This window comes from Amblyraja radiata, chromosome 2 (assembly GCF_010909765.2).
Source record: "Amblyraja radiata isolate CabotCenter1 chromosome 2, sAmbRad1.1.pri, whole genome shotgun sequence".
Classification (NCBI taxonomy): Eukaryota; Metazoa; Chordata; class Chondrichthyes; order Rajiformes; family Rajidae; genus Amblyraja; species Amblyraja radiata.
The window spans coordinates 96,553,234-96,566,030 of NC_045957.1; the positions used below are offsets into that span (position 1 = coordinate 96,553,234).

Genomic DNA, 12,797 nt, shown 5'->3' on the forward strand with positions numbered 1-12,797 from the left:
CTGGACCTCCTGTTAGGAAATGAGACACGTCAGGTGGCGGAGGTATGTGTTGGGGAACACTTCGGGTCCAGTGATCACAATACCATTAGTTTCAATATAATTATGGAGAGGGTCAGAACTGGACCTAGGATTGAGATTTTTGATTGGAGAAAGGCTAACTTTGAGGAGATGCGAAAGGATTTAAAAGGAGTGAATTGGGACATTTTGTTTGACGGGAAGGATGTGGAGGAGAAATGGAGGACATTTAAAGATGAAATTTTAAGAGTACAGAATTGAAAGGAAATAGTAAAAATTGGAAAGAGCCATGGTTTTCAAGGGAAATTGGACACTTGGTTCGGAAAAAGAGAGAGATCTACAATAATTATAGGCAGCATGGAGTAAATGAGGTGCTTGAGGAGTATAAAGAATGTAAAAAGAATCTTAAGAAAGAAATTAGAAAAGCTAAAAGAAGATATGAGGTTGCTTTGGAAAGTAAGGTGAAAGTAAATCCAAAGGGTTTCTACAGCTATATTAATAGCAAAAGGATAACGAGGGATAAAATTGGTCCATTAGAGAGACAGAGTGGACAGCTATCTGCAGAGCCAAAAGAGATGGGGGAGATATTGAACAATTTCTTTTCTTTAAGATTCACCAAGGAGAAGGATATTGAATTATGTGAGGTAAGGGAAACAAGTAGGGTAGCTATGGAAACTATGAGATTCAAAGAAGAGGAAGTACTGACACTTTTGAAAAATATAAAAGTGGATAAGTCTCCAGGTCCTGACAGGATATTTCCTTGGACATTGAGGGAAGTTAGTGTAGAAATAGCAGGGGCTATGACAGAAATATTTCAATTGTCATTAGAAACGGGAATAGTGCTGGAGTATTGGCATATTGCGCATGTTGTTCCATTGTTTAAAAATGGTTCTAAGAGTAAACCTAGCAATTATAGACCTGTTAGTTTGACATCAGTGGTGGGCAAATTAATGGAAAGGATACTTAGAGATAATATATATAAGCATCTGGATAAACAGGGTCTGATTAGGAACAGTCAACATGGATTTGTGCCTGGAAGGTCATGTTTGACTAATCTTCTTGAATTTTTTGAAGAGGTTACTCGGGAAATTGATGAGGGTAAAGCAGTGGATGTTGTCTATATGGACTTCAGTAAGGCCTTTGACAAGGTTCCTCATGGAAGGTTGGTTAAGAAGGTTCAATTGTTGGGTATTAATGGTGGAGTAGCAAGATGGATTCAACAGTGGCTAAATGGGAGATGCCAGAGAGTAATGGTGGATGGCTGTTTGTCAGGTTGGAGGCCGGTGACTAGTGGGGTGCCACAGGGATCTGTGTTGGTCCACTGTTGTTTGTCATGTACATCAATAATCTGGATGATGGTGTGGTAAATTGGATTAGTAAGTATGCAGATGATACTAAGATAGGTGGTGTTGTGGATAATGAAGTAGATTTTCAAAGTCTACAGAGAGATTTAGGCCATTTGGAAGAGTGGGCTGAAAGATGGCAGATGGAGTTTAATGCTGATAAGTGTGAGGTGCTACATCTTGGCAGGACAAATCAAAATAGGACGTACATGGTAAATGGTAGTGAGTTGAGGAATGCAGTTGAACAGAGGGATCTAGGAATAACTCTGCACAGTTCCCTGAAGGTGGAATCTCATGTAGATAGGGTGGTAAAGAAAGCTTTTGGTGTGCTGGCCTTTATAAATCAGAGCATTGAGTATAGAAGTTGGGATGTAATGTTAAAATTGTACAAGGCATTGGTGAGGCCAATTCTGGAGTATGGTGTACAATTTTGGTCGCCTAATTATAGCAAGGATGTCAACAAAATAGAGAGAGTACAGAGGAGATTTATTAGAATGTTGCCTGGGTTTCAGCAACTAAGTTACAGAGAAAGGTTGAACAAGTTAGGTCTTTATTCTTTGGAGTGCAGAAGGTTAAGGGGGGACTTGATAGAGGTCTTTAAAATGATGAGAGGGATAGACAGAGTTGACGTGGATAAGCTTTTCCCATTGAGAGTAGGGAAGATTCAAACAAGAGGACATGACTTGAGAATTAAGGGACAGAAGTTTAGGGGTAACATGAGGGGGAACTTCTTTACTCAGAGAGTGGTAGCTGTGTGGAATGAGCTTCCAGTGGAAGTGGTGGAGGCAGGTTCGATTTTATCATTTAAAAATAAATTGGATAGGTATATGGACGGGAAAGGAATGGAGGGTTATGGTCTGAGTGCAGGTAAACGGGACTAGGGGAGAATAAGTGTTCGGCACGGACTAGAAGGGCCGAGTTGGCCTGTTTCCGTGCTGTAATTGTTATATGGTTATATAGGAGGAGAATTAGGCCATCAAGTCTACTCCGCCGTTCAATCATGGCAGATCTATCTCTCCCTCCTAACCCCATTCTCATGCCTTCTTCCCATAATTCCCCTTCTCTGCCTCCGTCTGCGCTGAGGCCTAATGGCGGAGCTGGCGACCTCGAGGCTCAGGAGGCAGAGCCCGCCAGGACTCGCACTGGGCTCGCTCCCATGAGGACGGCTCGGCTCGGGGCTGGAACAGTGCTTTCGTGAGGGGCTGTGACGCTCCCGTGAGGACGGCCGGCCCGAGGAAGGAACGGTGCTCCCGTCGGAGTGGCCGAGCTCGGGGAGGTACGGCGCTCCAAGCCCGAGGGAGGAGCGGCGCCCATGTTGGGGCGGCCCAGCCCGAGGGAGAAGCGGTGCCCAGTCGGGGTGGCCCAGCCCGAGGGAGGAGCGGCGCCCAGTCGGGGCGGCCCAGCCCGAGAGAGGAGCGGCGCCCATGTCGGGGCGGTCCAGCCCGAGGGAGGAGCGGCGCCCAGTCGGGGCGGCCTGGCGCGAGGCTGAGACGGTAACGGTACTCACGTGAGGGCGATCCGGCTCGGGGCTGGAACGGTGCTCCGGTGGCTGGGACGGTGTTCTGGCGGCGGTGGCCTGAGTCCGGGGTTCGGCCGCGGGCCAGCGGCTGCGTCAGCAGGACTGGTTGGCGGCAGCTTCGACCACCCCGGGCCGCGGTGTTTGAGCCGCGGGACAGTTGTAACATCGCCCGGGGGTATCGCCTCAGCGCAGAGGGAGAAGAGGAGGGAAGAGACTGGAGACCTAAGACTTTTGCCTCCATCACAGTGAGGAGATGTTGGGTGGACTCACTGTGGTGGATGTTAATATGTGTTTATTGTTGTTTTTTATTGTATGTATGACTGCTTCAATTTCGTTCAGACTTCGGTCTGAATGACAATAAAGGCTATCTAATCTAATCTAATCTAACCTCTGACACCCGTACTAATCAAGAATCCATCTCTCTCTGCCTTAAATATATCCATTGAATTGGCCTCCACTGCCTTCTGTGGCAAAGAATTCCACAGATTCACCACCCTCTGACTAAAGAAATCCCTCCTCATCTCCTTCCTAAAAAAAGCCCTTTAATTCTGAGGCTATGACTTCTATTCCTAGACTCTCCCACTAGTTGAAGCATCCTCTCCACATAGAAACATAGACATAGAAACATAGAAAATAGGTGCAGGAGTAGGCCATTCGGCCCTTCGAGCCTGCACTGCCATTCAATATGATCATGGCTGATCATCCAACTCAGTATCCTGTACCTGCCTTCTCTCCATATCCCCTGATCCCTTTAGCCACATCTAACTCCCTCTTAAATATAGCCAATGAACTGGCCTCGACTACCTTCTGTGGCAGAGAGTTCCAGAGATTCACCACTCTCTGTGTGAAAAATGTTTTTCTCATCTCGGTCTTAAAGGATTTCCCTTCTATCCTTAAGCTGTGACCCCTTGTCCTGGACTTCCCCAACATCGGGAACAATCTTCCTGCATCTAGCCTGTCCAACCCCTTAAGAATTTTGTATGTTTCTATAAGATCCCCCCTCAATCTTCTAAATTCTAGCGTGTACAAGCCGAGTCTATCCAGTCTTTCTTCATATGAAAGTCCTGACATCCCAGGAATCAGCCTGGTGAACCTTCTCTGTACTCCTTCTATAGCAAGAATGTCTTTCCTAAGACTTGGAGATCAAAACTGTACACAATACTCCAGGTGTGGTCTCACCAATACCCTGTACAATTGCAGTAGAACCTCCCTGCTCCTATAATCAAATCCTTTTGCTATGAATGCTAACATACCATTCGCTTTCCTCACTGCCTGCTGCACCTGCATACCTACTTTCAATGACTGGTGTACCATGACACCCAGGTCTCGTTGCATCTCCCCGTTTCCTAATCGGCCACCATTTAGATAATAGTCTACTTTCCTGTTTTTGCCACCAAAGTGGATAACCTCACATTTATCCACATTATACTGCATCTGCCATGCATTTGCCCACTCACCCAGCCTATCCAAGTCACCTTGCAGCCTCCTAGCATCCTCCTCACAGCTAACACTGCCCCCCAGCTTCGTGTCATCCGCAAACTTGGAGATGTTGCATTCAATTCCCTAGTCCAAATCATTAATATATATCGTAAATAGCTGGGGTCCCAGCACTGAGCCTTGCGGTACCCCACTAGTCACTCCCTGCCATTCTGAAAATGACCCGTTTACTCCTACTCTTTGCTTCTTGTTTGCTAGCCAGTTTTCTATCCACATTAATACTGAACCACCAATATCGTGTGCCTTAAGTGTGTATACTAATCTCTTATGTGGGACCTTGTCGAAAGCCTTCTGAAAGTCCAGATATAACACATCCACTGGTTCTCACTTATCCACTCTACTAGTTACATCCTCGAAAAATTCTATAAGATTCGTCAGACATGATTTATCTTTCGTAAATCCATGCTGACTTTGTCCAATGATTTCACCACTTTCCAAATGTGCTGCTATCCCATCTTTAATAACCGACTCTAGCAGTTTCCCCACTACCAATGTTAGACTAACTGATCTGTAATTCCCCGTTTTCTCTCTCCCTCCCTTTTTAAAAAGTGGGGTTACATTAGCTACCCTCCAATCCTCAGGAACTACTCCAGAATCTAAAGAGTTTTGAAAAATTATCACTAATGCATCCACTATTTCTGGGGCTACTTCCTTAAGTTCTCTGGGATGCAGCCTAACCGGCCCTGGGGATTTATTGGCCTTTAATCCATTCAATTTACCTAACACCACTTCCCAACTAACCTGGATTTCACTCAGTTCCTCCATCTCATTTGACCCGCGGTCCCCTGCTATTTCCAGCAGATTATTTATGTCTTTCTTAGTGAAGACGGAACCAAAGTAGTTATTCAATTTGTCTGCCATGTCCTTGTTCCCCATGATCAATTCACCTGTTTCTGACTGCAAGGGACCTACATTTGTTTTAACTAATCTCTTTCTCTTCACATATCTATAAAAACTTTTGCAGTCAGTTTTTATGTTCCCTGCCAGTTTTCTTTCATAATCTATTTTCCCTTTCCTAATTAAGCCCTTTGTCCTCCTCTGCTGGACTCTGAATTTCTACCAGTCCTCTGGTATGCAGCTTTTTCTGGCTAATTTGTGCGCTTCATCTTTTGTTTTGATACTATCCCTGATTTCCCTTGTTATCCACGGATGCACTACCTTCCCTGATTTAATCTTTTGCCAAACTGGGATGAACAATTGTTGTAGTTCATCCATGCAGTCTTTAAATGCCTTCCATTGCATATCCATCGTCAACCCTTTAAGAATCAATTGCCAGTCAATCTTGGCCAATTCACGTCTCATACCCTCAAAGTTACCTTTCTTTAAGTTCTGAACCCTTGTTTCTGAATTAACAATGTCACTCTCCATCCTAGCTTCCTCTATTGCCTTCTGCCATCCAGCCAATCTGATTTCCATGCTAGTATCTTAAATATAAAAGCTTTAATTTCCACCTGTAATTTTTAGTACTGAATTTCAACACACTTTATGGAAAATAGCCTGCTTTGCTTATTTGTGGTGGAACAAATAAACCTTTGTATTGAACTCACCCATTAACATCCACTCTATCCAAGCCTTTCACTAGTCTGTACATTTCAATGAGGTCCCCCCTCATACTGGCCCAGAGCCGACAAACGCTCATCATATGTTAACCTACTAATTTCTGGGATCATTCTTGTAAACCTCCTCTGGACCATCTCCAGAGCCAGCACATCCTTCCTCAGATATGGTGCCCAAAATTGCTTACAACATTCCAAATGCTGCCTGACCAGCGCCTGACAGAGCCTCAGCATTACATCTGTGTTTTTGTATACAAGCCCTCTTGAAATAAATGCTAGCATTGTGTTTGCTTTCTTTACTACCCATTCGACTTACAGATTAACTTTTTGGGAATCCTGCACCATCACTCCCAAGTCCCTTTGCACCTCCGATTTCTGGATTCCCTCCCCATTTAGAAAATAATCTATGCCTTTATTCCTACTACCAAATGCATGACTCCACACATTGCTACACTATATTCCATCTGCCACTTCTCTGCCCACTCTCCCAACCTATCCAATTCCTTCTTCAGAGTCTCTGCTTTTTCTACAATACCTGCCCCTCCACCTATTTTTGTATCATTCACAAACTTGGCCACAAAGCCTTCAATCTCCTCATCCAAATCATTAATATACAATGTGAACAGCAGCGGCCTCAGGACCGAGCCCTGCGGAACTCCGCTATCGACTGGCAGCCAACCAGAAAAAGCTTCCTTTATTGCCTTCTGCCATCCAGCCAACCTGATTTCCATGCTAGTATCTTAAATATAAAAGCTTTAATTTTTAGTACTGAATTTCAACACACTTTGTGGAAAAAAGCCTGCTTTGCTTGTTTGTGGTGGAACAAATAAACCTTTGAATTGAACTCACCCATTAACATTGGGGTAAGGGGTAATTTTGAGTCTGAACAATCAGTAAAAAGTTATGAAAAGTGAAAAATTATGCACAGCATACATTAGAGATGAGACCTCCCAATGGGTAGGGCATGGTGTCGACTGCATTTGTAAAAATATTTTAATGTTTATCTGTCATATTTTCTGATTTAACTTAGTAAAAAGATGAACCATTTTGGAATAAGTGGATTAACCATTTTGAAATGAATGGGATTAACATTTCCGCTCGAGTTCAGGGATGAAATTGTAGATATTTGAGTTAAGCATCTAATATCTATCCTTATAAACTTACTCAGCATGGTTTCAAATCGCTGCCTTTTAAAGTCACATATTTGTGCTGATTGTAAAATCATACACACTTTAGTCAATTAAAAAGGCTTAGAATTACATTCCCACTGTGCCAGTACCATTTTTCCATTTACCCTCACTGCTTTTTGTGAGTAGGCATGTTAATTGTTGTGTCCGTTTTATGCCTGAAATATTGGGTTGACTATATCCAAACTATATTGTACAGGACTCATACAAGGTAAGTAGACTTTTATTCAATCCAGGCAGCAAAACAAAACTCCAAGCATGTTTCTCTGTGAATGTGTATAATTTTACTGAGATTGACGTTGGTAGAACAAATTCATCTAAAATTATAGGACATATGTAATTGTAAGGGGTGAGGAAGGAGGGGTATGGGTGTGGGGGAGGAGGTTGAACGGAGGATTTGTTTATTTACCGATTTTCATTACATCTTGTATATCTAGATCCAGTACAAAATGTATTTTGTGCATTAGCCACCAAGTGGAATCAAGAAATAAAATAGTTATTAGACATCAAGAACTGAAGCACCTTCTAGGCACTTCCTATGACACTAATGTTGCCCATGGTACCACTAACTACATTTGTATTTTCCTCAGGCATGGCTATTGCATAGCTCCTATCCATGATTATGCTAATTATATGTGGTAAAAAGCAGTCACATGCCCACATTTCTCACACAAATGCTACTTCATCCCTGAAAGCAGATTTAAATTCTAGACCTTTTCAAATAAAGCAAATAGGTTAGATTTTACAAATTACCACTGTCATTTAGCCATTTAAATGATACTAGATCAAGTCTTCTGCATGTGCAACTTCAAAAGCAAAGACATAGAGCCCAGCAATGGAATTGCTCTTATTAAGACTCTCCAGCATCCATTCTGGAGAATTGCCTCCAGGATCCAGGGCCAGATGAAACCTGCAGCAGAAACCAAGACTTGATTGATTTCCACAGATACTGTTGCTGTTAATTGGAGACAAATTGGAAGGTGCTTTCTTTTGAATTATTTTGTTAATTTTTAATGTTTTAAATATAAATGTTTTTATGTTTTTGGTTAACTTTTTAATAAGTACTATTTAATGTTTTTATAAGACTGAATTTTTAAAATCATAGTTAAAAATATTTTATTTTTGTATGAATGATGGGACATTTTGAACAATGATATTACTCTCACAATGTTGAGGATGAAAGTTTGCTAGGCAAAACTGTAATTGAACCATGGCCCTCAGTTATTTACTATCTATACTTTTCTATTTACTATCTATTTTGCTGATGACACGAGTAGATGGCAATACATGTTGTGATGAGCATATTTGGACTCTACAATGGGATATAGATAGGTGAGTGGGCAAAAATGTGGCAATAGAGTTTATTCCAGGATAGTGTGAGGTTTTGCACTGCATTGGGAAGAATCAAAATACATTATTATCACATGGGAAATATCAATTGAGTGGATTTCAGAGGAGGTTAGGTGTTTTTCTACTGTATGGATTCCACCATCAAACACATATTCTCCATCATATGTATTTCCAGCATTCTTGTTTTTTTATTTCAGTAACCTTAAGGCAAGCCAATTAACGTGTTTCCCTCAACTCTCCAGAATGGCATAGCTTAAATGGATGAAAGGATAGAAATTGAATTGAGTGCCATTCTTCGGATTATTTCGCATAAATCCCTGTATTCTACCATTGTGTTGCTTAATTAATTTAGTAATGGAGCAGTAAATGAACATTCCCATTAACATTCTTTTGGTTAGAGATGCTTCAATTTTTTAGCTGTTGCAGTATGATCCTAAGCAATTTGTAAGTTTTCAAGAATACAGGGAAATTGAATCAGGGATAGGCCATTAGACTGTTCACCATTTAATATTGTCATGGCTAACCTATGCTAGCCTCAATCTTTGCCAATCTTCTATGCCAATCTTCTATGCCATTTCTCCCTACCCCTGTTGCATAATCTATTAAATATTTATCCAGCTCAAAGTCAAAGTAAATTTTATTCGTCACATGCACATCACATGCAGTGAAATGAATTTGCCAGCAGCGATACACTTAAAAAGAACACACGACACACAATAAAATTTAACACAAACATCTACCACAGCATTCTTCACTGTGGTGGAAGGCAACAAAGTTCAGCCAGTCCCCCTCCCTCGTTCACCCCTGGTCGGGGGCATAAACCCTCCGTAGTCGCCGGCTAGAGACGGCCCTCGATGTACAGGCCCTCTCATTGAGATGATCGAAACTCCGACACGGGACGATGAAACACACACGGTTTGGAGATCCCGAATCGGCACTTTCCTACCAGAGTCCGCGGCTTCAGGATGTTATAGGTCGGCGGTCGGAGCTCTTCTCCGGCAATCCCCGGCGAGGGATCCCAGGCTCCGGATGAAGTCCACACCCTGCCCGCGGCTAGAAGCTCCGCAGACCACGGCTTCAGGATGTTATCGGCCGCGGGCCGACGGTCGGAACTCTTCTTCGGCGAACCCGGCGAGGGATCCCAGGCTCCGGATGGTAAGTCCACGCCATGCCCGTGGCTAGATGCTTCGCAGACCACAGCCCCACAATGTCAACAACACCAGGCCAGCGATCGGAGCACTCCTCTCTAGCGACCCCCAGCAAGGGTTCGCCCGCTCCGCGATGGAAAATCCACGCTGCGCCTGCTGCCGATGCTCCGGGCCCGACTTCGGGAAAGGCCGCTCCAATCCAAGCTGTTAGGCCGCAAGAGAGGTAACATGGTAAAAGTCGCCTTTCCGTGGAGGAAGTGGCCGAAAGCAGTTTCCCCCTTTTCCCTCCCTACCACCCCCCAAATAAGACATACCGAGAGACACCCAAACTGACACTAGACAAACCCCAAAAAAGTAGAAATAACCAACCGTCTAAAACCGTCTCGCAGCGCCCCCACCAACCTGCTTGGTCAAGCTCTGCTTGACATCTAGTGATTCATCCTCCACCACCTGCCAGGGCAGGGATTACAGAGATTCACCACCTTCTTCAAGATGAAATCTTTACGTACTTTTAAATGGCAGGCCCTTATTTTGCAGTTGCGTCGCCTGGTTGCAGACTCTTCCACTAATGCAAACATCCCAACATCTACTCTGTAAAGCCCCCTAAAGAACTTATATATGTGAATAAGATAACGTCTTTCTTCTAAATGCAGCTGTATAATGTTCAAACTGCAGTTTGGGATTTATTGGAGTAATTTATCGATATTTTATTGCGTGTCTCTCCTGATGTTATTCTCACTCATGTTTAATTTGATCATCAATTGAATACTGATTAGTTTCGAAATCTGTAAATTTTCAATTATTAATGCTTAGTACTGAAGTGAAATACAAAGGAAAGCTTTGCTGATAAAGTTAGGGAAGGAGGAGTTTGATCAAATCTTATAGAATAAATCCAAATCAGGAGAAAATGCAGGTGATGTTTATTTATTTTTCTTTCATTGCAGGACTCGTGTTGTTTCTCCTGTAATAGATGTCATTGACTGGAAGACATTCCAGTATTATCACTCTGTTGATTCGCAGAGAGGAGTCTTCAACTGGAACCTGGACTTTCATTGGGAACCAATACCAGAGAATGAACAAAAATGGAGGAAGTCTCCTATCAGCCCCATACAGTAGGTGTTAAGAAGAGTGCTCATTTAACTCACAAATTATATTAAAAAACATAAGGTAAAAAAGGATGTACCTATTCCCAATACAACTAGAAATCAGAGGGGACAAATTCAAAACATATACAGTGATGTAAACTAAACGTTAAGAGGTAATAAATATCCTCATACTTTACATAATACTACATATGGAATAACCCATTTGACAAGAAAATAATCCAGTATTTCAATTGCCACTGACACAGACAACCAGGGAAAGTCCAGGGTCTGATCTCCCACTAGCAATGGATTTGACTTAATCAATGGCCATACTGCAATACTGTTGAGTCAGAGTGCTTCATAGAGTGGCACACCATTTGGGTTTCAGTTCGCACTTGTCAATTATTCTTGCTGCATGTGAAATGTCGCGTGCACAGGAGAAGGCTATAGAGCAGGGGTTGGCAACCTACGACCCAGGGGGCGGTCCGGCCCATAACCCGAAATCATCCAGCACGCAGGCGTATTTTTTTTTTTCAATTAAGGGCCTGTCCCACTTACGCGACCTTGGCTCGCAAATTACGCGACCTCGTGGTCGCTTGAGGCGTACGGGCACCGTATGGCCGCGCGGGGCCGGTCTGCCTTAGAAGCGCGGAGGGATATGGAGTTGTGCGGGGCTGGTCCCGACATCGCGCGGGGCCCCGAAATTCCTGCAGTGACCGAAAATTTAGCGCGCCAACGGCCTGTCGGCCCGTGTACGCACGAAGGCGCATTGCGGTCGTATGCAGCGTCTTGACGTCGTACGCAGCGTCTTGACGGCGTACGCCTAGTGCGTGGCGTTGCGTGATGACGTCACCGCCCGGTGTGGCGTTGCGTGATGACGTCACCGCCCGACGCCGTGCGACGCCCAAATTCAGTCGGCCCGCCTCCTGCCCAGCTGATTTGTAAGCATGAGGGCTGCTGCTAACAGAAGTCTCTGTTGCTGTTGCAGCAATGCAGTCTGCATCTCTTTCATGATGATCATAGAATAGTAGCCAGCAATCCCCCTTTTTATGCGTAAATGACGTCACGCGCGAACTTAGCGCAACTTCTGCTTCCGGTTGGTTGAGCCAAACGCACGCAATCGCATGCAAGTGGGACAGGCCCCTTAGATTTCGCGACCTGGGAACTGCAACCAGTCCCGGGGCACGCCGGCGACCTGGGCGCTACACCCAGTCCTGGGGAAAGCGAGCTGACCTGGGAACTGCAGCCAGTCCCGAGGCATGCAGGCGACCTGGGAACTGCAGGCCAGTACCGGGGCATGCAGGCGACCTTGGCGCTACAGCCAGTCCTGGGGCAGGTGAGCTGACCTGGGCGCTACAGGCAGACATGGGGCAGGCAAGCCGACCCGGGCGCTACAGCCAGTCCCGGGGCAGGCGGTCCAACCTGGGCACTACAGCCTGTCCCGGGTCGGCGAGCTGACCTGGGCACTACAGCTAGTCCCGGGGCAGGCGAGCTGACCTGGGCACTACAGCCAGTCCCGGGGCACAAAGGCAATCTGGGCGCTGCAGCCAGTCCTGGGGCAGGCGAGCCAACCTGGGAACTGCAGCCAGTCCCGGGGCAGGTGAGGCGACCTGGGCACTACAGCCAGTCCCGGGGCAGGTGAGGCGACCTGGGCACTACAGCCAGTCCCGGGTCGGTGAGCTGACCTGGGCGCTACAGCCAGTCCCGGGGCAGGCGAGGCGACGTGGGCGCTACAGCCAGTCCCGGGGCAGGCGAGCCAACCTGGGAACTGCAGCCAGTCTTGGTGACGCGAGCTGATCTGGGAACTTCAGCCAGACCTTGGGCACGCGAGGGACCTGGGAACTGCAGAAAACTAATTGAAAAACACGTGAAAACTAATGCGAAAAACATCATCAAGTGTCACACTGTGGCGATAGATGTGGCCCTCCATCCGCTCACAGACATGGGGCCCGACCCCTATGCAGAACAAGGTTGCCGACCCCTGCTATAGAGTAATGGCCCTGCAACTGAAAGGTTTATGCTTCTTATGGCTGCTGGGGGGAAATATTGTGAAACTGAGTAGCTGTATCCCAGCAGGAGTTAATATCTGCAGAATAG

General features: G+C 45.2%; 1 protein-coding gene across 2 annotated transcripts in view; it reads left to right on the top strand.

Moving 5' to 3' along the window:
* Window positions 1–12,797, top strand: part of galnt15 (polypeptide N-acetylgalactosaminyltransferase 15) — a 102,223-nt gene that overhangs the window by 48,861 nt on the left and 40,565 nt on the right. For both annotated transcript variants that reach the window (XM_033050837.1, XM_033050842.1), the window contains exon 4: window positions 10,560–10,727. In XM_033050837.1, coding sequence (XP_032906728.1) covers window positions 10,560–10,727 — 168 coding nt within the window. The remainder of the gene's footprint in view (window positions 1–10,559; window positions 10,728–12,797) is intronic.